General features: G+C 38.1%; 1 protein-coding gene across 3 annotated transcripts; it reads right to left on the bottom strand.

Annotated features, from left to right (window-relative positions):
* Positions 1 to 277: 277 nt before the first annotated feature.
* On the bottom strand, positions 278 to 27,212 carry MAN2B2 (mannosidase alpha class 2B member 2). Of its 3 annotated transcripts, none has more exons than XM_083861807.1 (19): positions 27,067 to 27,212; positions 24,655 to 24,801; positions 20,979 to 21,084; positions 18,424 to 18,596; positions 17,050 to 17,165; positions 15,859 to 16,036; positions 14,470 to 14,668; positions 11,818 to 12,008; positions 10,787 to 10,973; positions 9,810 to 9,943; positions 7,506 to 7,762; positions 5,361 to 5,552; positions 4,200 to 4,452; positions 3,986 to 4,096; positions 3,679 to 3,871; positions 2,844 to 2,993; positions 2,374 to 2,486; positions 1,404 to 1,521; positions 278 to 510 (listed from the first exon to the last, which is right to left on the bottom strand). In XM_083861807.1, the coding sequence occupies exons 1-19, from the start codon at positions 27,187 to 27,189 to the stop codon at positions 416 to 418; spliced, it is 3,036 nt and encodes a 1,011-aa protein (XP_083717933.1). In that variant the 5' UTR covers positions 27,190 to 27,212; the 3' UTR covers positions 278 to 415. The 3 variants fall into 3 exon arrangements, with proteins under 3 accessions (XP_083717933.1, XP_083717932.1, XP_083717934.1); XM_083861806.1 differs by having other exon boundaries at positions 2,844 to 2,996; XM_083861808.1 differs by lacking the exon at positions 27,067 to 27,212 and adding an exon at positions 24,905 to 24,946 and having other exon boundaries at positions 2,844 to 2,996.
* Between the last annotated feature and the right edge of the window lie 38 nt (positions 27,213 to 27,250).

Raw genomic sequence — 27,250 nt, forward strand, 5'->3', positions numbered from 1 at the left:
GACCAATCACTGTTCTGTGATGTGGAACTCATCTCCTCTAACAATAAGAACCATAAGAGAAAGATTCTTAGCAGCATTATTAATTAGAAAGACAATTCAAGACTGTAGGATTAATATGATTATGTTAGTGATCCACAGTGAAGCATTATAGAAGCAATCACTTTAAAACCATCAATAGCAAGCAAAAAAATGTTCAATATGCTCACTCTGCAACAAAGGCCTTTTTTGCATTGAACAAGTTTCAGAGAAGAAAAGTTGTAAATAATTAACCAACAACTCAATTAAATTCAAAGTTTATTGCAAAATTAATTTTTCTTTCATTAACAGCAGTAGGATATTTTTCAAGATCATCACCTGTATATTGAAACAAAACTTCAAAGATATCACATATTGACCTGAAATATATCATCAAACATTATGGAACTTGAAAGTATACAAAGAAAGTCCTTATTTCTTTTGGGTGAACAGTTACTATAAAGTCTTCTGAGGTGTCTGTGCTGTTGAAGAATCCTGTAAAACACAAAAGCATTGGTAATTTATTAAAGCATCTCTACTCAGATGGACATGTTATTCTATCACATCAGTTTTTACTCATCCCTTCCCTAAAAGCTAGTGTTTGAGCAGATTCTCCTCCTAAAACTCTAAGCAGTATAGAGCCTAAGATGCACCCATTCATAATATTAAAATATACACCAATTTCTCATCTTTTCACACACTGACTCACACATAAAATGTGCAACGACTCCTCAGCCATGCACCTTTTCTTCATCATGAATAAAGAGCAAGCAAGCTCTGAGCTGCAGGTCAAATAGAGCTCTAAACTCTTACCTAGCCCGTTCCAAAACCTCTGCAAGCTTTTTACAAGGCACAATATGAATGTAAGTGACAGTAAGGACATTGTCCAAGCAACTAAATGGAATCAAATAAAATGAGGTCACCCACAGCACTGGATCTGAGTGTCAGCCCTAACTTGAATCATATCCACAGAGCCCTTTAAACTGATTACAGCAGAGAATTTTAACTGCAGCTGTGTGTTTTTCTGCAGCATAGGCTTAAACTTAGATAAACACAACTCATCAGCATCTGACAAAAATCAATTGGAATTCACAAGTGTGAATTCATAAAGTAGCCACTTCTATCCAGCCAAAGAAAACTCCAGAAAGATTCCAAGCTTTTTAGCACTTCTAGGCAAAACAAGCTATAAGATAAATACAACAGCCTGGTACTTGCAGGGAATCTTAGCTAAATATTCCTGCCTGTCGGCTGTGACAGGTGCCAGGTCTGTCATACAAAACAATAACATATTTCTAATCTTGAAATTTTAAAAAATATTTTAACTAGACTAATCATCAAGCTTCAACACTCAACAACAACATGGACACCAACCACCTTATTCCACCTACTTTTGCCTGGATATTGTGCAGTCTTCCATTTCCACCTCTGTAAAGTGTTCACATCCCAGGTGCCTGTGAGGGATCGCTCTTCCACTGCCATCACTGATCCCAATCCCTTCAGCAAAGACTGTGAGTAAAGAAAACACCAGGAATCAAACAAGAGTTCATATACAATAGTATCAACTTACCAGCCTAGTACACAGTAAGACCAGATTGAATTTTCAACTCTAGCCTGTGAATTAGAGCAGAGAGACTTGAAAAATCTGCAAGGTCACGCAAGGACAAATACAGATTCACCAGGCTTCAAACTAAGAAGCTGAGGTGCTGAAAGCTTCCTCTGCATTGTTGTACAGAGTCTATTGAGAGGGCTGAAACTCACACTCCCCTTTTTACTGAAACAGAGAATCCTACACATTGTTCCCCATGTTTCTGTCATGACAATCAAAATAACAACCCCCTGCCATGGATATAAAGTAATCTACTTCCATAGGAAAGATCAAGTAAACATGAAACTGAAAAAAAGCAAGTACATGATGGAAGTGACAAAGTTTGAGCAACTCACAGAAATAAACTGGAGAGAAAACAAAGTTTTCTTTTAATCCTGTGCATTTTTCATTAAGTACAGGTACAATTTTCACTAACTAAAGAAACAACAAAACAGAATCCTACTCTCTGCACTGGTTAAGGTACTGCAGGAAGTGTTACACTACCAAGAGCTCAGCAGAACCAGTCCTACCCATATTTAGCAGATCTTCATGCTATGCCTATGGCACTTCATCTGAAGAAATGGCTTCTGTGTTGCAAAGCCAAGTAAAAAAAAAAAAAAAAGTTCAGTTCCCTCTGAAGTTGAAGTTCTACTAATACTTTTGTATCCACCTTCTGTGTACTTTATAGTACACAGGATGTGTCATTCCAGAACCATTTCTCTCTGGAGAAAAAATACTTCACTTGGAATTCTGTCTTGAAGGGTTAGCTTTACCTGTAGATCTACCATCACAGGCTGAGACAGCACAGGATCCTCTCCCACTTCATACAAGTGTCTAATTCTTAGCAGGACACGACTGAAATCTGCATCACCTTGCTTCTGTTTACCTTCAAAAAAACAAAATCAAAATGCATATATTTTCTTATTTTAAAATTAAACCCAAGATTTAATTTTTTTAAACTTTTAACTCTCATCATTTGAACTTAGTTCCTATTTTTTAAAGTTAGCAAGAGGACTGATATCAGAAAACATCCAGCTCCCACTTCGACAGGAATGTCACTAACAAGCATGACAAAGTCATGCAGTAGAAATATTTTACTAGTTGGGCAGAGAAATATTACAGCACAATTAGCTTTCTTGATTGAGGTATTTAATTATTTGAATAAAAAGTACTAGCCACAGAAGAGAGAAGAAAACCAGCTTATTCAAGTGTAACATCCAGCCACCTTTTTGAAGGTACCTACCCATGCGGATGCTGCGGACCTGCTCTGCATGATCAGAGCTGTACCTCCACCCTGGAATGCTCAGAGTCTGGAGATGAAGATTAGGTGGCACAGTTACAGGCAAATCACGGACTGAATCCTGCTGAGGTCGTCTGGGTAGCTTTGGTTTATCTCCTCCATGCAAAATACAACAAAACAAACACTAAACATCCATCACACACAAGCCTGGCTAGGGTACTGTGGAAGGGCAAAGGCTTTCTGCTTACTCTGCCAAGGCAGGGGCAAAGGCTTTCTGCTTACTCTGCCAAGGCAGAGGCAAAGCAGATGTCATGCTTTCTCCTCCAAGGCCTTCCAAGATAGAAAGCAGAAAGCAGCATGATTTTAACTGCTAGAAAAGTGTATCAGAGCTTTCCATAAAACAAATTTCATTGCACTTTGAATTTGCTATTTCACTACCAGGCTTCAGTTATAGTTGATAGGGTGAACAAATATTATTAAAAGGATGACTCAAAAAGGGCTATTAAAGACTCAGCATCTAGGAAGCTGATATATGGTGGACTACCTATTTTGCACTAATTCCCTGTTTGAAGATTTTTTTCTCATTAGATGCTTTAAAATTTATTTTTCTCTGGAAGTTGAGGTAATTATGTAACAAGAGAAACATTTAACATACTTGGACAACATCCATGTTTGAAATTAATGCAAAGTAATTAGCAGGCTCTAAATCTGCCTCCTAACTCACCATATACTAACTTTGCCCCGCAGGAGGCTTGAAGTCGGCATTTAAAAACTCAACAGCATAAATCAAAGTAATATAAACAAGCCATTCAGATGCTAAAGATAGATGAATGATTACCTGAAAATGCTCCAAACATCACTACTGGCCTATGTTCTAATGCCAGTCCACTTGCTCGATACAAAGTATTGGTGACAGCCTTGGTTCCTAAAATAAGCCAAATTACAGGGCGAACCACTGAAGAGTCATTCAAAGTGAGATTGTTATTCAGGTTCCACTGAAAATTGTTCCATAGTCTCCTGTGTAGCATCACCTGTATTGGGAAGGTAAATGTCACAACAGGAATTAGCCATCAGGCTTTACTTATATTATCAGCAGCTGTGAAATTATGCTCACCTAGAAAAAGAAATAAAAATTTATACTTTACCTCGACTTGTCCATTCCCTTGACTTGATACACCATGAGCTCTTTCTGCAAGCAACATCAACCGTGTGGTATCATCTTCAATGTAGGCAGTCTGCACCATGGGGTAATAGTTCTGTAAAAACACAGCAAATCATCCAGAGAATATTAATCCAGGGAACAGTAACAGGGAACAAAGGTAAGACACAACTGTCTTCAGATTACAGCTCTGTGCCTACCCGAGCCACTGTGTTATTCACATACGCCTTGAAGGGTCTTTTCTGCATCTGATATCCATTGTTGTCAGTGTACAGAAGTTGTTTGGTGTTCAAACTTGTGCTTGTTCTTAGAATTGCTTCACGATTTAATTCCAAAGGCCCAACACTGTATTCTTGCTCTATCCTATGGCAAAGGAGCTCCCCATTGTAGCCTTCTGGTACTGAATATAGCCTGGTGTACACTGCATATATATAGTCCTGAGAAGTAACATTGCTATAAAAATGAGAGGAAGGATGCAGAGTTTATAAAGTGGAGGACTCAACTGGTTATGACAAAACCTGCAAGGCACTCACGATGTCGTCCTACACAGACAGTTTTCTTGCCCGTTTTCTGTTTATTCCATGTACAATATTTTAAATTTCAATTTAACTTTCAAATATACAGATATTCAACCAGAGTAAGTGATATCCTGTAAGTTTCATTCACATCACAAGTGTCAGGAGGATTCTTCATTTGATTACAAAGGCTCTGTTTTTCTCAAAGTTAACAACAAATACAAAAATTATTATGACTCCCTATGCAACATATTTACACTATACAGAATACATGTGTTTTTATCAATCTGGGTGACATGAACTTTAATGCAAGAATTCTACACCACTTTTCAAAGGTCCTTCTCAACTACAATCCTTGAGCAATGCCATGTAAAGCAAAAGACTTCAACCAAACAATCAGATTTAAAAGAGTGAAGTGTTTATATAGACTTTAACACAGTAAAGTAGCTAGTTCATCAGAGGTCAGAGTGACCTTATAAAGGATTCATTTCCCCTTTCTCTAATTTGCTTTCAAGATAGATATTCAAAGTTATGAAAATGTACCTTTATGTGCAACTTCCATCCATGTAAGATACTAGCAGCAATATTCATTGAGTTGTACAGAACCAGTTTCTCAACAGAAGTTGCATTAAAAAATGTACCACAGAGGATCACCCTAAACAATCTCCACATGATTCTGTGATTTACAGGAGGTGCTTTCTCAAGCAGTACATTCAGCAGATTATGGTACTTCTTTTGTCTAAATCCTAAACAGTACAAATACACAGAGCTTAGGAGTAACTGTACAGAAGGAACCTCATACATATCTAAACATTCCAGTGAAGTGAAGCTGTAATGGTGCTGTACCTGTAGAAATACTGCCGTATCTCAGTCACCAAGCTTCCAGACATCACTTCCAACCCCACTGCTTTTGATACTGGAACAGCTGAAGCATTTGGAGCAAATAAGTAGTTATCTGAAATGGGACCTTTCTTTGTGTCTCCATTTACGTGGTACTCCAGGAACTCCTGGGTGAACTGGACAGTCTGGTTAGTCTCCCTGGGAATCCACAGAAAAGTCAAATTTATATAACTTACAAACACATTTTATACATGATAAATGCAAAGCTGAAAGCAACAGGAATGAGGCTGGAAATGTAAGGACAAAAAACTTTCTTCACAGTGGACTGATTTTGTGAGACTGAGTAAATGAGCACAGCAAAGAATTAAAGTGCTTCCAATTAAGATACACATCAATTTGTAAGCAAATGCAGTTTCTATGTAGTAGTTTTTTGTAGATGAGAAACATCTTAAGATTAAACATCATTTATATATATACATATATATATATATATATACACCTCATTGTTTTGATGCCAGAGTTGCTACAGAATTAAAACCACTCATTTCACAATAATGATGTACGCTGCATTCTGCTAATGAATTAGGTTAATTTAACTTTGTAGCGAGGTAAAATCAGCATGATGCAAGTCTCCATGTTTAACACCAGCAGCACTAAAATCAACAGGGTAGCAACACTTACAATCTTCTCCTCTCCCCACTGAAGCTTACAGTTTAGCTATTCATGACTTATTATCACAATTTTTAGGAAGTCATATAAAGGTAATTTAAGATGCTGCTCTCAGTTACCTTCTCTGCCTTTGGCAACTTGCTGTGAAAACAGGAAAGATCACTTCATCTCACATATAAATTTATACTGCTAAACATTTTATCTCGTGTTAATACAGCTACCCACAATTTGTAATAATTGAGGTGAATATCCAAGTATTTTCTATTACTTCCCTTATGAGGCACTTCTAGTGCAGGGGCAAGATCTAGAACTTCTAACTGTTGCAGTTGAATGTAAAAAGCTTTCCAATTGAAGATCCCAATTTTTTTCAACTTTTCCTCCCATGAGGAAAGGAATGAGACAGGAATGAGATATATGAGGCCTCACTCTTTCCCATTATCCCATTGCAAACTTTCTGAAACTCAAGCATTTTGAGCTTGTCTGAAGGCTTGCAAAGAAAGTATCTCATTTCCCCAACATGCTGAATTCCAGCTCTTCCTGCTGGCCGGAACAGGATGGCGAAAACTGGAATCTCAATTTAGATTTTTGTTCCTCGGCACTATATTTCTCATAGAATCTGGAGACAGTTATGATCTGGAGGAACTCTGAGAAAATACTTACTCCAGGGCTCTTAGTTAAGGTCCAGCTATACTTTTAAAGCTGATTTTAACAATACTACACAGCAAGTTCGTGCTCTAGGAGGCAGAATATTGAACAAAATCTCAAAGGTGAAAGAGATCTAGTCATCACCATGTCAGTGTCAAAGCGGTCAAATATTCCACCAGTATATAATAGGTCACAATCCTAACCTTGAGCAGGCAAAATGCAGCACAACTGCACTGAAGCTGAAGAAATTGGGCCAATTCGCATTGGCTGAGAAAGACCATCTGAAAACCTCAAATCTCACCTAAATCTTGATAGTTCTTGCATTTTATGTACCTGATTAAAAGGAAATTCTTTAGTTAAAAGTTTCCTTTCAAACAGTTTTGTAGCTTTATACCACAGAAAGAGTGATACAGGACTTGCAAAACACCACTTAGTATAAATAAGCTCTTACTTTATCACTTAAGGCTCATTGTGTAGCCACAGTGTATGTGCTTACTTTGTGCATTTTTATTAAAAATTACTTTCATAACTCTCTTTTGTTCTAAAGTACACTAAAACTCTGCTGATATTCTAATTATTACTGTGATATGTCATCTCAGACCAACTGCAAAGTTAAACAGGGTGACATTACAGAACTAGAATCATGCCTGTGCTAGTGTTGAAGTGTCCTGTAAAAAGGAGAGCATGTGTAGTGGAGATAAAAAAGAATTTTAAAGACCGTGAAGAATATTTTGTTGAGTCTTGGAATTAAGACCCATAATACAGTCCTCATACAGGACTCATTTTTATGAAGTGTTTTACAAAAGCTGAAACATTGAAACAAGCAGGCAATCTCACCTGTCTGTAATGCTGTGCATCAGGTTTGTGTTTTGGTCAAACACGATCTGGTAGCAGTTGTTAACCACAGGAAACAACTGTTGACTTTGCTGACCTGCACGAGTTAAGTCTCTCCGCTTGTACTTGACTGAGCTCCCAATAAATGCAGACTGTTTACCATCCACAGGTTTAATACTGTATTTTCTGTAGCTCAGACCACTTATTGAAACTAGAATATATAGATCATAGGTAGACTGGGATTCCAGAGAGCTTTGAACCTGTACATTAGCATACACAAAAATGCTTCATTACAGAAAATTAATTAACAAGGCAATTACCTTCATGTATTGTAAGCCCTAAATTATAAAAATTAGCTTCTACTTTAATAATAAGTTTCTAAACATGCCATTCTTATAATTCTGAATTATAATGTAGATCCATGCTGCTTTTAATTGGGAGCCTGGTGAACTTGGATTAAGTTGAGCCTTTCTAGTGAAGGAAAGTCACTAAGCAAATTAAAAGGATTATTTTAATATGAACATGGAATCACAGATTTAAGATCACACTGCAAAACACCAGTATGTGCAGATATAATCATATATTAAATTGACCAACCAAATGACAGAAAAGAGACTGAAACACAGGAGACATGACAAGTGCAAAAAAAGAAAACTCACGACAAGAGGAGGAAACATCAACATGCACCCTCACCTTAGGGAAAGCACATGGAAAGGAGGTAGAAGCATGTAACATCCTTTTGAACAGTAAACAGAACACCAGTGTTATGTAATACTGAAATACCTTAAACAATAGCTTAATCATCTTTCAATTACATGTATCCTGCCCATCAATGTTATATACTTCAGTACTACTTTTGATCTGGAGAAAAAAAATGGGACTAGATAAATACTGAACAGATTCTATGGACAAAGAGGCTAGTTATTACTAACAAGCAATTCAAGCAAGCTGTCTGCACCTTCACACTGTGGACTGATATATGTCCAGTTACACCACAGACAACCTAACAATAGTGACATCAACAGGACCTGCTCCCACTCTCTCCCTTCACAATACTTGTGGCATGTGGTGCAGAAGGCAGCAGAGCACTTGCCAAAGCTTCAATCCCTCTCAGCCACATATTCACACCAATGTCCTGAGCTAAAGTTTTATATCTCACAAAAGGAAGAAGTGTGTAATGTGAATGCACTTTTGAATTGCACATACTGGAATTAAACGACCCCAAACCACCTTGTCATAATTACTAAAGAGATTTTACTTAGCCTCAAGTGACTATCCACATCCAAATAAGAATAACTTCTAGCAACAGAGAATACAGATCAACTTGGTATAGAGAGTTTTGCCTTTTAAAATAAGGGCAACTTGCCTTTAGGGCATCCTAAATCCTGAATAAATGCCTTGAATAAATGTCAATCTCATCTTTGTATCTTACACAACTGAAGTAATTCAGACAGAATGACTTCTGGGAGGTAAGTGACTGACAGGCAAGCATGACCACGAGCCAACACAAAGAGGCTGATGGTTTCCAGATAAAGGCATAAATCTTATGCCATCACATAGACAGGAACAAGGAATAGCTGCTGTCCATCACTACCTGACTACAATGTGCCTTCATGCACGGTGGTCACAGTCATAAGCCACAGGTCACAGAAACTGTGCATCTGGCAGAACTGGCTGAGCTATCTGGCATCTCAGGGGCAAAGGGGAGTATCTGCAATTGCATTGGGCTTCTTCAGGCCTTATGTGCAGAAGCATTCTGGAGGTTTATCAAGCCACTGATGATGCATTCTGTACAGCAGATGCTCCTGAGAAAGGCTAGTGCTAGCTTTCACTTGAGGCCACTTTCTTCCCTCCCAGGGAACAGCTGGCTGTGTCTTGGAGCTTGGCTATGACAGAACGAGCCATCAAATGGCAGCTGACTGACATCAGTTTCTAAGACCCACATTTCTTAATTCTCTTCTTCTCCCTCCCCAAGGCAATCTGTCAATTGTACAAACAGGGCTGTCAATTGTAAGGCAGTGCTTCAACATTAAAGGACTTACTCGAAACATGTTTTTTAGAGAAAGAAAAATAAGGTAAGAAGTATCAGGTTGCACACAGAGGACATGCAAAGGACAAACCAAACACACTACCAGAGCAGCAAGTCCTTTTGGACAGTAAAAAAAGCTTCTCTGTTGAGATAACAGGCAAGCAAAAACAATCCTTGAAGGACGAATAGGAAAATCCCACTTCAACAGGAGTGAGAATCCAGTCAGTGAAAACTGATAAGTGATAGAAAAGTAACAGAAAGAAACAAAGTTGAAGTACCTGTGCTGGCACAGAATATCCCAGTTCATCATATACACTCATTTCCTCACTGCTGACAGAAACAGTGACAAAGGTAGTGATGTTCCATGCCAGCGGGTTATAGACAACAACGTACAGGTCAACATCTGTAGCACCTTTGTGTATGCAAACAAACAAAACTGCCAGTCACTACATAATGTATTTTTAAAATGTGGTATTAAAAAGTATCTAAAAAGAAATGTCTAGGTCTTACAAAATTTTAACAAAAATCCCTGCAGTAAAACTTCATGATTGAAAAAAGAAAACCATTTTATAGTCCTTCATAAAAACCTCTTCTGCTTTATTCTTCTATTCTCTGTGCCATCAAAAAAGACCATGTATTCAGAAAATGACACCTGAGTTGAATGTGAATGCATTTAGTGAAGATAAGCTGCTTGCAACTCATTGTCATGCAGTATTAACTTTATCAGAGTTATACAGAAGATGAAATGAGAAGCCTAATTTAAAAACAGCCCTGTGAACATCCAAATCGGTCTGTTGCACAGCCCACGGCACTGCTTACATCTGACAGTTTAAAAAGTTTCCAAAGTAAAGATAAAAGGGAGTGTACAGTCTTTAGAAGAGACTTCTTAAAAATCCTTTAACATTTTTTACAGAAGCTGGCAGTACATTTTAGCAAGAACATTTCTTGACTCTGACTGTGCTCCATATCATGTAATGCTCTGTAGCAGAGTAAAGTTAGTTTAGTGACTACTCCGATCAGCACCTCCTCTTGTTTTACATTTGAGGTCTGAATCTGAGAGCCAGGTCTAATATATGCACTGAATCAGAGCTCTGTCTAACAGCAGCTGAGAAATTCAGGGTGTCATAAGGCAAACAGGATTTTCTAGCTATGGTTCACAGAACTTAGATGTACATAATACATTGATTGTTTTGGAGGAAAACATGATAGCTTTCATAAGGTAGCTTGAAAATTGGAAAAGTTGTGCAAAAAGTACCTGGATTTCCTGAGCCTTTAGTGTAAACAGAAGAATAGACCTCTCCATTCTTCTTTGCATTGTTGATATCAAAGATTATGGAAGCCATTAGCTTCTTTACGTTGAGCATTCCATACATCAAGTTATTCAGGTACATGTCCTTCACCTTGGGAGACTCTGTGCCTGTTATACCATCATGGTGCTGGACCTTATAATTAAAAATAATTTGAAAGGTGCAACAGGATGACAACTTCAGGTTTCCATTTGTATTAACACAATAGTCAACTAAACTTCTGACACACAAATTAAAACAATATGGGATGACAGCTATATTCAGAATCACATTTTGCCTACTCTGAAATCCTACATACTGCATGAAGTGGTCAAAGACAAGACGCATACAGATTTTCCTCTGTACATATTCCTCTTCTAATATACTAAAGTTGCATCCTTAGAGGAAAAAACCAAACAAGTTGCCAAAACCAAGAATGCAGCAAATATACTGCAACAAGACAGGATTTCCATTTCGTAATTAGATCTGGCCATTACCTTAGCAAACAAAATAATTGCAAAAGCACTGAGGACTGCAAATGGTTAATGATACAAGGCTAATAGCTTAGCTGCTGAACTTTGAAGAAACTAATCTGTCCTTCCTCTTCTAACTTGCAGAAGTAGAGATTATCAGTAGTTTTCAATTACTTCAATTTTTCTTTGGTTTTTATTTATTTTTAAGAACAATTTTGTAAATAACAAAATTAATGCTAAGAAAAGGAATTTCATATGCAAAGTTTGAAACTACATACTCTTTCACTGGTTGAAGAAAACACTTGGCAGTAACCATGTCTTGAATGCATAATTAAGGGGCTGAAGTCAAGTTTCAGGACAGTTTTTTGGAAAATTGCTTTATTTTTAATTATGACTTGGTAAAGGGGGAAAGATATTTCCAAAAATATAAAAGCAACTCTGAGATGCTTCATCTGAAATGCTTATGCAAACTTTTCGTTTTGAAAATAAACATTATCATTCAAAGTAAAAAATAAATCAATCTTTACCTCTGAAACTGCCCATCTTAGACTCTGAAGTTGCTTTAAGGCTTTATATTTGCAAACAGAACCTTCTGGGTGTTTCCAGACATACTGTGTGAAAAAGGATTCTCCAGCATAAAGCAGTGAACTTGCTCTCCTTGCAATTCCTTTTAATGTGCTCCGAGAAGTATAAAACCCAGTCCACGCTTGGAATGGCTCTGTTTAGAGTGGAACAGATTAAAACAAAATCAAAGTACCACTTCATTTATTCTACTACTATTCTACTACTACTGTTCAGCTTCTTACATGAGTCCTACTGGGGATTTACACAGCAGCCATCAAGTAGAAATGTCATAAAGCCTACAAAGAAACTCAGCCAGGAACATGCATTTTGAAAAACTTATCATCTCTCCTACAGGCCTAGTAACATGCAGGTTCAATATAAAGGCAGTACCAACCAAGTTAACCTGTATTTATGGAAATTTTCTCCTTGTGGATCTGCACAAAAGAATTTTCCAAGTTTGACTGAAGCATATATTATTGTTAGTTGTTAATAAAATAGATTATAATCTTTGGTAATTGCTTGATACACGCACTCTACACTTCCACCTTTTAGTCAAAGGGATTTAGCTTAAATTTAATTTCTTCAAAATGGAGTACAAACAGTGATGTGATGACTCCCAACTACTGCAGCACAAACTATATCAAAAGATGCCCTCAAGTGGTTACTGGAAAGTATTTCAACATTCCGTTTGTGTTAATGTTTCTGTATCCTCCCATAGAGTGAACTAGGAAAACAATTATTTGTTTTTAAAACCTTCAAATCTCTCCTTAGGGATGTGAGTATCTCTTTGTTTGGGGGCAATTTCTTTTAAAATACACTAGTGATAAATAGATTTTCCAGAAAGAAGCTGCAGAAAGTGTTTTCCAAAGACCATGTATGCAACTGTAATAATCTGCTATCAGCCCAAGATCAAAGGCAACGATTAGAAAGTAGGATCTTTTGCTCAATAAACTTCAGGACAAATTATTTTTGGCCTGAAAGGTGCTAGAAGTTACAACAGAATTAATTCAATTTTACAATAGAATTCCATTGTGTTTACAAGCAGAAGAACCACACATCCATATCAGCACAGAACAATGAATGCAGAGTAGAAGGAAATAGTTATCTGGGACTTAAAACTTCAGTTTCCATATGTCATAAGTGACACTGAGCCCAATAAGTGACTCACAAAAAAAGGGCATAGGAAGAATAAGAGGGATTAATCATCAAGAAGGAAAACAGCATGTGGGAGAAAGTGCACTCAAATCTATACTGCAATTGCAAGGCACAGAAAGTCATTTGGGGAAAAAAGCTACATCTCTGTGTGGGCACCCACCTGGAACACTGAAGGTGCTGCTATTATGCAAGCTAACAGCAATTGAATCCTGCAGGTAAATTATGCCAAAAGATAAAGGAAAGAGCCCAGATGTAAAAGGATATTAGCAGTTAGAACTGGCAATGCTTTTATCAGCAAGTTGCTAGGTATGACATGATCCCTAGGGGGAGGTGAAGGAGGCAGGGATCAGTCCATGCCATGATTCACAGGAAGCAATGGTTATTTTTATTCATTGAAAAGTTAACAGACACACTACAGAACAGTCTGAAATATACATACACAGCCAAAAAATGTGATGAAGCACTGGTAGCTACAATTATACAGAAAGCTGTTTTATTGAAATCAATGTTATTTTATTAATAAATCAGGCAATAAAATAAATTAATGAGTTTAGAAATTGAGAAGTTGGCTGTGTCTTCTCTCTGCATACTTTGATATGAGGTCTAAAAGAGTAAATTTATCGGGGAAAAGAATTAAAGTTGGGTATGGCATGACTTTTCAGCTCTCTTAAAAAGCTAAGTTAGTGCAGCACATAAGATGCAAGCAAGCAACAAGAAGCTGCAAAGAATTTTTGTAACACTGTATCACAAAATTTCAGAACTACAGATGGTATTTTTACTTGTTTAGACTTCAGCTGTAAGAGAATTCTTTCCCACCCCAGAATTTCAAACTGTTTTCTTTAATGAAAAAGGCAAGGCTTTCTCTCACAGGAGACTCTAGGAGTTAATCTACATTAGTATTTTGTTTGGATCAGATCATCCTTACCTAGTATGCTTTGCTTTATATAAAAGATTGGATTTGGAGCTCACAAACTGGATTCCTGATGGATGCAATAAGCATTAACGGGCATTCAAGTCTACATGACCAGATTACAAATTTCCTGCAATTACTTAGAGTGTGGACACCAAATCCTCAGTATGGACTGTTTCCCTTTGGGAACCCCCATCCCACTGTAGTAACACAGAACTACCCCAAGGGCTTTCAGATTGCCTTGGTCCCTCGCTAACCTGTAGCTTCTCCAGACATTCACATATCACTTCACATCACATTTTCCACCTCTGGTTTAAGCTATGCATAACCCAGTTCTTTTAAACAGTATAATTTGGACATTGTTCAATTTGGCCACACCCCCATCTTTTTCACTCAACTAAGTTGGGATCAACTTGCCTGTTGATGACACCTCATAGAGTGAACAAATTTTAGAGAAAGGCATTTTTCTTTTTTATTACTCAGTTTCTCTTATTAAAATTCTACATATATACATTTGAGGCAGACATTAGGCAGCTGTGAACTTAATTACCTGATGAATATGGAAGAAAGTCTTCAGAGTCCCGAATTTGCCATGTAAGATTCCTGCTATAAACTGCTTGGAAGTAATCACTGACAGTGGCATACTGGACAGTCACTCCAAACTCAGTAGAATGCTTGTTAATATAATCCACCAACAGGTCCATGTTAGAGTACTGAACAGACGCATTAAAGAACTGCTTGTCACAGCCCTGAAATTCCAAACACAGAGCAGCCAAATGACTTTGGGTCACATAAATAAGGAGGAACATTTTTAACACTAGTCTGTGTTCCAGGGGTATTTCTTTTGATTGTGACTGCTCATATAACTGACATTAGTTACAAAACTATCAAGACTGGGCAGGGTTACTTGCACAGATTGTCTGTAATCATGAAAAAAATCACAGAGTTTTAGAACCACATATTCTCTCTACTTCTTTACATAGCATCATCACAAGCACAGAAACCCAGAAGTTTTCTTACATTACTGCAAAATTGTGGGTTTGGATCTAGATGTTAGAGATTTATCCATACTATTCAAAACTTCTCCTCCATTCCAGCACAATTTTGACTGTAGCACAACTACAGAGTGTTACATTCTACTTCTCACTCTCTACAAAAATAATAAATTCAATATAAGCAACAGTGTCATAAACACAGGAGAAAAACAAATCAGTGACTCAAAGCTGCACCCGTCAGAAAAAGTTTTTCTTTGTAACAACAAAAAATTGTGGTGAAATAGCCCATAAAGAACACACATAATCCTTAAATATTGTAATTATAAGACCTACAGCATCCATCAAAAGTAGAAACCAGACTGTACATTCAGTTTAGGCAAAGTTACTCTTTCCGAAGGACTTGGAAACAGCAAGAGCACTCAGTGCTATATGTACATGTAGGATGTAATTAACACAGTATGCTGATGAAGAGTGTCTTTGGATGACCAAAATGGAAAATGCTTGCTTATGGTTCTAGCTAAAATACAGAGACAGTGTAAGACCATGTCTACCTAAGTGCCATACATTTTCCTATAATGCTGTAATTTTTGTTAATGCAGAGTTATATTGGGCTAGGCAGTTAAAAAAGGAGATAATTTAAATAGACATAAGCAAGGGGTGAAAAAAGGAAGCAATACTGCAATATATAGTTATGCAAGAGTTATCTTTAAAGTTTTGTCACTTCTTTTTCTATACTGAGTAGGGTAGAAAACTTGATAGACAACTGGTAGGCTATACAAGGAAATTTTAAATATCATTGCTAATCAGTCATTTGGACCACAATTATTAGAGAAACACTTCATGTCACATGGTTTGTACCAGCATTTCTGCAGTACCTACTGCAGCAAGTACCATCCACTTACACTCTCTGTCTCTTCTAAAGCAAACACTGACCAGGCACTTACCCATGGCCACAACACTTCCCCTGTCTGGAACCAGGCTGCTCTCTCCTTAATGTTTGCCACCATGGTTTGTGCATACAGGTGGAGGTTAGCATCTGTAACAGGGAGACTCATGTTTGGATAAACACCATCTTTTGGTGGATCTGGGAAAGTTGCAAATCCATTCCAAAAAAATCCTGACCTATGTAGAAGCAGAAAGCAGTAAGCTGTAAGCAGGATTCACTCAACTAGGAAAAAACACATCAAAAAGTGCTGGTATAAAATGTATATACCCAGGGAATAAGAGGCAAAAAAATTCTGTTTATATTCATTGCTAGTATTTAGGTTTAAGTATTTATTTGGGGGTGTAGGTAGGGGGAAGAATCTTCAGTTTTCTTTCAACACTTTTCAACTGTGCACTTTCAATTGTGCAAGTTTTCAAGTCCCTGCTGCTTGCTGGCATAGAACAAAGAAACGATAGGATAAACCAGCAGGCTTTGTAACAATGAGGATGTTCCCCCAAGTAGACTTGATTTTCAAAGAGCATTTTACTGGATAAGCCAGTAAGTAAAATAAAATTTTCCAAAGTTGTCAAATTTCTTCACAGAATAAATGGCAATTTTTGGTTGCTTTAGTTTATACGTGGACAATATACACTATCTCAGCTCAAGATAATGCTGAAAATCTCCCATAGAAAATCAATTAGCAATAGTCAAGCCCCTACTGAGCTTCCTGGAGCTTTTGAATCTTTACTTTCAGGCAGAAAAACGACCCCAGTCCTGCTTTGGACATTTTCTGTTTACAGTAATTAATTTGTTTCACATTTTTATTAGGTTTTTTTTTTAAGGATTGACATTGTAACTTGGTCACTCTATTATAAGTAGATGAAAGCCACACCTATGTTTCAAGCCTCCTGGTGTAAGAAAACAAGTCTCAATATTTAGAGGTATTTTTAATGATTGTCAGTACTAAGTGTCACTTTTGAGAATTCAGTTGTTAGGTAGTGAGCAAACTTCATTTATTACGGTGGGAAGCTGGGGATGCTTAATAATCCTTACTCAGATCTACTGAGTCTAGACATCTCCTTGAGCTACCACAGGTCAGGAAAATGCAGTAGGATACTTTGGAAAGAAAACAGTCAAAGAAAATGCTTAAACCCCAATAATATAAACTCTCAGAAGTGAACATTTCTGCATAATTGGGAAATCTTTGGACCTGTTTGAAAAAGGTAATTGTGATGGAGTACAGTAGCTGTACTGATCCATAACATGGGTGAAGATCTCCTGTCTTTCAGATAAGGAAGGAGAGCCCTGCCATACGAACTGAAGCTTCTGGAAAACAAAAAAAAAAGGTAAGAAACCATTAGCCTCGATGACATTCACAGAAATACATCATTAACAACTTAAGAGTTCCCATCTTCCCTTCCACCACTTTCAATACTTTTAAGTGCTTTTTCTGAAGATCCAATGGTACCCCAGGGAAGGTCACACACTATACACAGGAGGCCACATCAGGGCCTCTTTCCATTAGAATTGATGCAGAAGGAGAGGGGGCAGCACACTGCCAGCATACTAAAACCCAGAGATGAGCCTGGCTTATCACAGCCACTATACCTCAGTTGTTTCAATGGAAGCTGAACACCTGTAAGCTAGAAAAGATCCAGATGTAGTCTGACTACACTGTCGTCAGTGGGAATCAATGTTTAACTGATGTTAATGTTTAAATCTTATTGAAGTAGAATTTTACTGTTTTGGAAACCTTGAAACTGTTAAGGGCCAGAAAAAAAAAAAAAAACAAAAAAAAACTATCTGGGCAAAGATTGTCAAAAGCTCATAAAAGATTTCAACAGAAAGGAAGTACTGCAAATCACTGCAAACACAAGGTGGTAGGTCCAGGCTTCACTAAATTCAACATGAATTCTGTTGTCTTCAAGGACACTTGAGTTTTACAAAAGATTCACAAAAACTGTCTAGTGACCAGAATACATGGTGAAAGCCCCTTATTTTCACATAATGTAGTGAGTAAAACTGATGACAGGTCAGGGTCCAACACAGTGATATGAAGTGCATTTACTGTGTATGGAACACTGTGCAAGAGAAGGCAGAACATGAAAAAAAGCCTGAATTCAGCAAAACCATGACTAGCTGCCCAGTGACCTAGTGTCATTAATTTTACAGGCACAAATAAATGTTCCAAGCCTGACAACACTGTGCCCAAAGGTTACACTTTATAACCACTCACATGAAACACAACAGATACAAGATTTTCTCGGGGAAAGCTACTCCCTAGGCATCTCTGCTTCAAACACTCCTAATTCAGTGTCCATTTAGACTTGCCCATTTGCCCACATTTTGTGTCTTCTTCAGGCTGGGCTACATTTTGTCATTGACCAGAAATCATGAAGACATTAATTGACCACATAACCCAGATTTAATATGTTTCAGCATTACCACATGAAAGCAGCATGTCCCATTTAAACAATACCTACATTTTCTTGCAAAGATGACAGAGATTCTTATTTTAATGTCATGGTTTAGATGACTGTAAGTAGTGGCCAGCAATGGTTTCATTCTTAAAGGGCTTTTTTACCTTGTTTTTCTGCATGTCAGCCTTCAGATCATAGTCAATACGAGAAATGAGATGAGCATTGAAACCAGCCAGAGCAAAAAGAGTTGGTGTTGTAGCTGAAGCTCCAAAAGGATCAACATGCCATGAAAACTGAGGCCTGAAGCCAAAGGTTTCATACAAAAACCCATGACCTTCTGCAAAGCAAAATTAGTTTAGTTTAGGAACACTTCTAAAAGTTATTTTTACAAGTTTAATAGGCATATTGTGTTACAGGCAAGCACTTGAAGGATAGCTTCTTGTTACTGTTTCCCAAAGCATTCAAAGTTTCAGGAATTTAATCATCCACAGCAAAAAGTTTCATACTGACAATGCTAATATTGTTATGCCAACTACAACTTATTAACGTCATAAAAGATGAATAACAAAAAGGAATTATGATTAGAAATAGATCTCAGAAAAACTATATAGATAGAGATTAGGTTAAGGTCAATAGCCAAATTGGAGTCTTCATCAAAACAACAACCTGGGGTTTAGTTTAAGTTTGCTCAAACCATAAAACCCATTCTCAGAAAATTTCAGTCTCATATTAATGACAAAGGGACAGGGAAGCAAGTCATCCACTAAACAAAACTAGCATGAATATGATTACCAGTCATATGAAAAGAAAAAAGACAGAGGTTAATAGTGAGCTTGATACAAGATGTTATTTACCACTAATGTTACTAATGTAGTTACTAATGTTAATAATACAGAAATGAGCTTTGAAAAAAGAAACCCCCAAACTAGGAAAGCCCAGACAATAGATGGACCCAGAAAAATCATTTGAATGGAAGTAAAACAATCAGGAAAGCAGTAGATTTTACGTGGAAATCAGGTATTATGCACTAGGATAGTCATCATTAAAAAAAAAAAAAAAGGAAAAGGGAAAAAAAGAAAAAAGGGAAAAAAAATTGCAGATCATTATTTCATAGTTACAGAATTATGCTCAAACTATTTGAAAATACAATCATTCCTGGTTTGGAATAACTGCATTTCAAATTTTAATATCACATTTAAGTAAGTGAGATTGCAATATCTCTTTTCACTCCATCTTTCCCATGGTGAAAGTCTTCCCTAGCTAAAATATTCACAACATGTTTAAGTATTCTGACGGAGGCATATTTGAAGCAGAGTTTTCTAGGCTCCTCCAAAACACTGGGATTCTGGACAGACAAGAGAAGACATGAAATCTAGACCACAAATATCTGCACTGGCTTTGTCTTCTCAACTTGAACGCCACACAACCCATTTTCCTTTTATGTACTCAAACTGAGCAGTGTGCTTTCAGGAAAAACAAAAGAGAATTTTAAAATACATTAATACTTTTGTTTCTGATGAATAAATTAACAAACTTGAAATTCCTTTTTTTTTTTTTTTAATAAAGATTATGTTTACATGGAATGAAATGTAAAATTAGAAATAATGTCTTTTTCAGCTAACTCCAATGAATAGAAAAGCTGTATTTGTGTTTAACAAAGGGACTCCTCAATCATTTTAGTATTTTATTTGGAGAAGTCCTAGGCTCAGTGTTCCAAGCCCACAAGGCAACCTTTAAACACAGGAGTTGGATGAGAGAAGAAAAAAGTTCATGTCGTCTCCTTCTCTTGGCCAGAGTGTACTGAGGTACAGAAGCAGCTGCTAATCCTGTGCTCCTGATAAACACTAACAAGCAAGGAACAAAGCCAGTGGTGCTGTGCAGTCAGATGCAGAAAATAATAGAAGTGTTTTCTGTCCCTTTCTGTCCCATGTAGAAAGTTGCTCAGAGCATAGCCCTGGAACAGGCAGAGTTTCCATCAGCCATGGCAGCTGGTGCTGACACATCCATCCCCTCCCTGCTGTGCCCTCGTGGCATAAAACATCTCTAGCACAGTGGTGGCACCAGTTATCCTGCTACTGTCTGCATTAACCAATGCAAACAAACCTATGTACCAAGAGTCTTTAAACCACCAGAAGGAAGGTGCAACATACAAATGTTAGATGCAAAATTAGAAGATTAAAATAGCAAGTAGCAAATATGCACCTCTTTCTAACAGAAGATGATAATGACTACAAATGGGGGTTTCTTCATCAAGGAAGTCTTTCAACTAATTTTGGTTGACATCAGTGACATTCTGTGGCCGCCATTCAGCAGAAGACCTTGCCTAAACAATACAACTTCCTCAAACTCTGAATTGCTACCAGGTGTTTTCTTGAAGAGTGTTTCATACCCTCAGTATCACCATAGCTATCTTCCCAGGAGCTTAAGTTCTCAAACACACATGCACAAAATGCCTCTGCTCCAAACAAGCTTACACCTGACAAACCAGCTTTTGGTAACCTTTGTGCCTGCTGCAGAACTGTCATGTCAAAACTAATGGGTTTTTTTAAGCAACGACTTTTATACGAATAACACACCAGCAGTAAAAAATAAGAAATGCTTTAATTATTTCTTAAGAAGTCAGAAAATAATAGCAATTTTGGAGTGGAAAAATGAAAACCAAACAAAACCTCCAAGGTCATAACAATGAAAAATAAAAGTTAAATGCAGATATGCATACCCGTCAACTGTAAAATCTGATCATCAATTAGTGTCACAGCTTCATCATGCATCACTTGCCCTCCAATGACAAATTCCAGTCGTCCCTCCTGAAGCAACTGATGGACCTATGATATTGAAATTAAGACACAGAACATAAGCATCATTTCAGTCTCATCCCAAAAGGCTGCAAATTCATTTGATATCACAGCACACTACCCAGACACAACATTTATCAAGAAAGCATCTAAGACAAAAAAGTGAGATAAAAGTGAGGTGAAAGGCTGTCTGTATCAAGGTTATCTGAAGGAGAATAACAGGGAAAAAAGGTATTTCAATGTGCTGCACAGTGCACTGATTTATCCAGCTTACACTGAAACCAGGTAACAGGAACAAAGGATGAACTACCAGGTAGACATTGAGACATTGACCTTTTTATGTTCCTCAGTACTGCTGTTAATGTGCCTTTTTAAACTGTCTGAACACCAGACACTGCACTGGCAGCAGCCTGTAATCCTGCCTCAAGGCAGCTAGAACTGGAGGATTAAAACAGGAGATACTAATGCTTCTCCCCAAATCTTCCTTCTGCTGCATCCAGCTTGGCTTAGGGAAGGCATTTGGTGGCTGGATGAGGGAGCAATATGCAATTCCTTGCAAGCAGCAATGGAGCCCCAGGCAAGCAGTAATATTCAGGCTCCCAAGGTTTTAGCTGAAAACTAGATCTGTGGGATCCAGGAGAGAGACAGACTGTACCATCACATCGTGGCCACAAACATCTTCCTCTACTCTGTATGCATCTATCTTGCCTTTGGGGCACAGACAAGTTGCTCAACTTGCTACTGACAGAATGCTTTATTAAGAAATAGTTATTCCACAGGTTTGACTGCCTGAATAACCCACTGCTAACCTTAATTTCTGGTCTTTTTCCTTGTCCAAGAAATGTCAATATATTACAACCTGCTCAACCTTTGTTGGTGGCTTTTTTTGGGGGGAGGGTTAGGTTGTTTCGGGTTTTTTCCTTTGGGGTGGGGGAGGAGTTTAATTTCATCTTCTAGAAACAACAGGTACGCTGACAAGTACAGCCTTCAGCAAATGCTGGATGAAGTGGGGGGTGGTGTTTGGAGGGAGGAAGGAATAGTCTATGTCCCTTTCCAAAAGTGTTAGGAGCCTTCTGGTTTTATTTTAGTTACTTTAGAAATTCAGAGATATCTCAAACTTCCAATAAGTAAAGTTTATGCAAATATGTGTTTTAATCCTCAACTTTTTTTTTTTTTAAATCTGTCATGTAGGATGCCATTTTTAGAGCTATTATGTTTATTTTCCCAGGAACCTTCAGTGTCTACTCAGATAGGATGCCAGATTGTCAATTTTGATTATAATCATTTCTCTCCTTCACAATGTTGCGAAAACGCTTCAGGGCTCAGCATTCCTAAATTAGTTCCAGCCGACTGTGGTGACTGATTAGCATGCTGGGAGACCAGATAACTGATATCTGGTGTCAGCACAGAACTGGCCCTGACCTACATGAAAAGAATCTGTGATTATTATTCTCCATTTGGATGGACGTCCAAAATATACCTCTGATCCAAACTTGAGCCTCAGAAATTATTTTTTTTTTAATGTAAGTTTTGTGGAACCACTGCGAGGCTGGAAACACAAGAAAAATAATTCAAGTAATTTAAGTAACATCCAATCTTCCTCCTCCCAGAAAAAGAAAAGAAAACAGTATCTGTAAAGACAAGCACTTTTTCTGATCAGAAGGGGGCAAAGGAAGGAGGAATGGAGGAAACAGATGCAGTAGTACTATAAGCAGCTGGACACTGTGGTGTTAGAACATATCTGTGATCTTTGGGGCCATACTACCATCAACTCACGCCTACAAACAAGACAGAAGTGGCTACACATCTTTTTTTCCCTCCAGTTAAAGCATCCAAACATCAACCCATGCTAAGGAGGTAGAAACGGTTCACACAAGAAAATTCTGTGTAAGTAACACAGAACTAAGAACTACAAGGTTCCCAACTGGCCAAATACTGTTGCAGTACATTTCACTCTTACATATTTTCTTGTCAGAATTGAAAGACCAGCTTCTGTACCCAGGCTGTACCTTTAACTAATTTTTCATGCTATAGTTCCAATAAAAGAAGACACTTCAAAACAAAAACTAGAATTAAATAATTAAATCCTGTATTCCAAGTAAACCACTAAATCAAAAAAAAAAAAAAAGAAAGAAAAAAAAAGGAAAATTAAAACCAGAGTGCCTATACCACAGAAAATCATTAATGCTGGAGTTCAAGTGGAAAAAGCAGGACAGTAACCAGAGTGACCTAATTTCAGGGACCAATATTTGAAATTTGCTAATGTTAAAAACATATCATTTATCTGCAAATTAGTTTCAAAGTTAGACACACAGATTTAAGAGGAATTTAGTTTTAACCGTTTTAATTTTGAGAGAAGAAACTATAAAGCAACTAGAGAACTAACTACATGTGCAACTAATTATAAAAGCAACAATTACAAATAATTAGGCTAGGAAGCTAAAGCCTGAATCACAGGTACTAAATTTTGCACTACCAAGGTCAAATGTGATACACATTCTTCTGGATTCCACATAATAGCAGGAATAGATATGAAAAACATGGGCCTTGACTTTATGTTTGGGTTATAGCAGCAAAACATACTTGAAATAAGATCAACTCACTTTTGAAAGTTGAAGGACTTTCCTGTCCTTCTAAAAAACAGTTCCTATGCTATTTTCTTCCTCACTTACAGTACAGTTTTCTAATTTAACAAATTTACAAGAAAATTGTCCTACAACAGGCAAGTATGGGCAGAGTGCCCCCACAAAAACTGCAAACTGCCTAAAACCAGCAAAATCTTTCATGCAAAAATCAGCTGTGCATAGGCTGTTATTTGAATATGGAACATCATGAAAGATTCAGAATTCAGTGAAGGACTATATTAAGAAAACCAAAAACCAGACAAGATGTGTGTTTTCTACATGATGCTTCAAACATCTAGAACTTTCAACAAACTGAAATGTAAAGAAATGTTGTCTGGACCCTGGTAATAAAACAGACCACGGAGTTCTGAGACCATGGGAAGCTGCACCTGTACACCCTTTGGTATTAGGATCCAAAATAAACAACCAGCTGCTAGCCTATCACTCCAGTATTTGATTCAGTGTGTTTCAGAGGAAAGAAGTGACAAATAAAACTCAACATTGACATTACTAGAACAAAAAACCACTGCCATTCAATATATAATCACTGCTTTGCTGCGCTATCTTTGTTTAAAAATGGCAGGAGTTTGAGCAGTACTTAACTGGAAAGAACCAAAAGTTCCTTCTTGTGAGCAGTGTTAGGTGTCAGATGTTTTAACAGATACTGGTGTGGCCTGTGTCAGGTTCACCCACATCTTAAAATAGCGTTTCCCCAGATAAGCAAGTTACCAATGAAACAAGAACTGTAAAGTGTAAAAAATCTTCAGTGCAAAGGTTACTACCTCCTACTGCTCTAATCTATAGCTGGGGTTTAACCTCTGGCAATTGCCTTTAAAGTTCTTTAAGTACTAGATTCAGAGGCAGCTTATACTAGACCTGGGTAAAAAGTGAATAGTGAAGTACTTCGCCCCTATTTGTCCCCCAAAAATACTGTGAATTCTTTGTTAGCAGGAAACATGGATCTAGTGCAATTTACCTGCTGCTTCTGTGTATCTGTGGCTACCGTATCCCACCAGAGCCGAAAGAATTCCTGCTCCACTGCAATAAACTTGCGCTGTTTTCCTTTCATTAGCTCTTCTATAACAGTAGTGTAGACGTTTGCTGCGTAAGCGTGCATACTTTCCTGAAAGAAAGGAAAAAAAGTAAATAAACTCTGTTTTACCTAAATTAAAAGGGCTGTTTTAAACACTCATTGGGCTTGAAAAGAGAGATATTAAAAACTTTACATTTGTTGCCCACTTCCTTTTGTACTCTCAGAAAGATCAGGTCCTGACTACATATAACCTTTGGCCCTTCTGCTTCAGAAAACATCCTCCTGCCTGGGGACCTGACTAGATCAAGCTGTAGCTCCTCACAAGACCAGCACCAATACAGGCTTTCTTTTAGACACACTGGGAACAACCGGTTCCTCATTGCTCACCTTAAATCGCTGATGCCATGAATGATAATATTTTGCAACAACATAGTTAAAGACCCTGCATGCATTCTCCCATTCTCCTTCATTCTCTCATTCCAGCTCTTCTTTTTTGATGGCCTGAATTACCAGAATTGCTTGTTCAGAGTGAGTATGACTCTGTGCTGTGCATTACCAGTACAATGCAGTGATACATCTACTGTAAATTATACTATTATGATAAATAACTCTATTTTGCTTGCTGTTTTAGGATAGAGTAAAATGAAGCTGGTAAAAGAATCTTACAATGAGTTCTTCTGTTGACACAGAAACATCAGTGTAAGCGTGAGATTTTGTGCATCTACCCCTTCTTGCTCCTAAAAACACCTCTATTCCAGAATGAGGCCTGTGGACTTCTATTGCAATGCAAATATTACAACTTTACAGCTTTTAGATCAAATAATCTACCACGCTGTTATAGCCTATGATATGGTACCAAATTAACAACACCATGTTAATTTTGAAGTTGTGTACACTTACCTCGACCCGAACTACTTTTGTTGACTAGATCCAGTCTTCCATCTTTTACTTAAAGTGATAGAGAATGTCTAAAGACAACATCCTAGGATTTCCTAAGATGTCTGTCTTTCCTTGCAACAAAGTTATCTGCATGTTATTGGACAGTTATTCTACACTAACCATAACACTTACCTACCTAAACTACTGGTACTTAAGAACACACACCACAAAATGTACACTTTAAAGGGGTTGACACAAAGATCTTTCCCCATTGAAAAACTTATGGGCATGATATGTAAAACATGAATGCGGAGTTCCAGTTTAGGTAGATTTCCTACATGAAAATTGCCATTTGAAATAAGGAGATGAGATAATCCAAATCAGAAATTAACTTTTCCTAGCCCCTTCCTTTCCACAACAGAAATCCAACCACCATTGTAAAAATGCTCATGCCACTAGAAAAATGAAAACATTTGAGTGTAGGAGGAATGGCTTAAAATACTGCTGGGTTTACCTAAATAATTTCTTCCTCAATTATTTTCCCATTGGTTCATAAGGGTTTTTTTGAAACCAAGATTATTAGATACTTAAAACAATGTGAAATTTTAACTAAGGATTTGAAGTTTTAGTTTTGTGTTCTCTTACGCAATTTCTGAATATGAGTTTGAAGTATTAAAGGAGAAATTAATTAATCTTTCCTAAAAAGGGGAGACAAAATAGATGCACAGCAGAGATAGTGGGTGAGCCACTAGCTCTTTTTTATTGGTTAGGCCTCATGCCATCCCACTCTAGTGAGTGAAGCATCCACAGCATCATTCACACATAAATGAAAATAATTCATACTAATGAAGAATTCAGAATTTAGGATTTTGACTAACAAATGTAAAAGGTATCAGGCCCCACCTGATTTATTTTGCTCTGCATCTCATGTATTTAGCAAAAATTAGTTTGCTACTATACTCCAGAGGCACCAGGCTCCAACCCCACTCCAGCACTGAGGACCTGGGATCCTGCTCTGCTCTCCTCTCTTACGAAATGACAGGTTTTCCTGGGCTTTTGCCTTTGCAACAAGATGAACATAAAGACCATGAAAATCTGCAACATAATCAAAACCCCATCAAATAGAATTAAGACCTTCCTTAAAAAAAAAAAAAAAAAAAAAAAAAAATCCATCAGGAGCGTCCATCAGGAGCATCCTGCAGAACAGAGGCGCACAGCTCAAGGGCACGGCTCCTGGGCTGACCCTGCCTCCTCCAAAGGAGCATCCCGACACAGCGGGGCATGGGAGACACACCAGGCCGGACTAGGGTCAGGAGTTGCACCGGCCAAGGATCTGCGCGTTTCTCCGCAGGGAGTTGGGCCGAGAGGCGCCACAGCCCCGCAGTGCCCGGCCCGTCCCGCGGCTCCGGGCAGCGCTGCCTGCGGCTCAGCCCGGCCGCTCCGAACCCCCCCCGCCCGCGCGGCGCCCCCGCCGACCTGCACCGTGTACACCCAGCCGACGTCCATGTGGCTGTGGGCCACCACGAAAGCCCGCAGCTCGCCGCCGGCCCGCGGGAGGAGGGCGAGCAGCAGCAGGAACACGGTGCCCGGCGGAGCCATGGCGGGCCCGGCGCTCCCGCCGCACTTCCCGTCCCGCGGCGCCGCCTCCCCGCGCGGAGCC

This window comes from Zosterops lateralis (genome assembly GCF_965231275.1).
Source record: "Zosterops lateralis genome assembly, chromosome: 5".
NCBI classification, from domain to species: domain Eukaryota; kingdom Metazoa; phylum Chordata; class Aves; order Passeriformes; family Zosteropidae; genus Zosterops; species Zosterops lateralis.

Coding starts and splice junctions, on each gene's coding strand:
- MAN2B2 (XM_083861806.1), bottom strand. CDS start 27,189: ATGGCTCCGCCGGGCACCGTGTTCCTGCTGCTGCTCGCCCTCCTCCCG. Junction 4,453..5,360: donor ATACGGCAGTATTTCTACAG/GTACAGCACCAT, acceptor TCATTTTTATAG/CAATGTTACTTCTCAGGACT. Junction 2,997..3,678: donor GATGTTTGGAGCATTTTCAG/GTAATCATTCAT, acceptor TTTTGCATGGAG/GAGATAAACCAAAGCTACCC.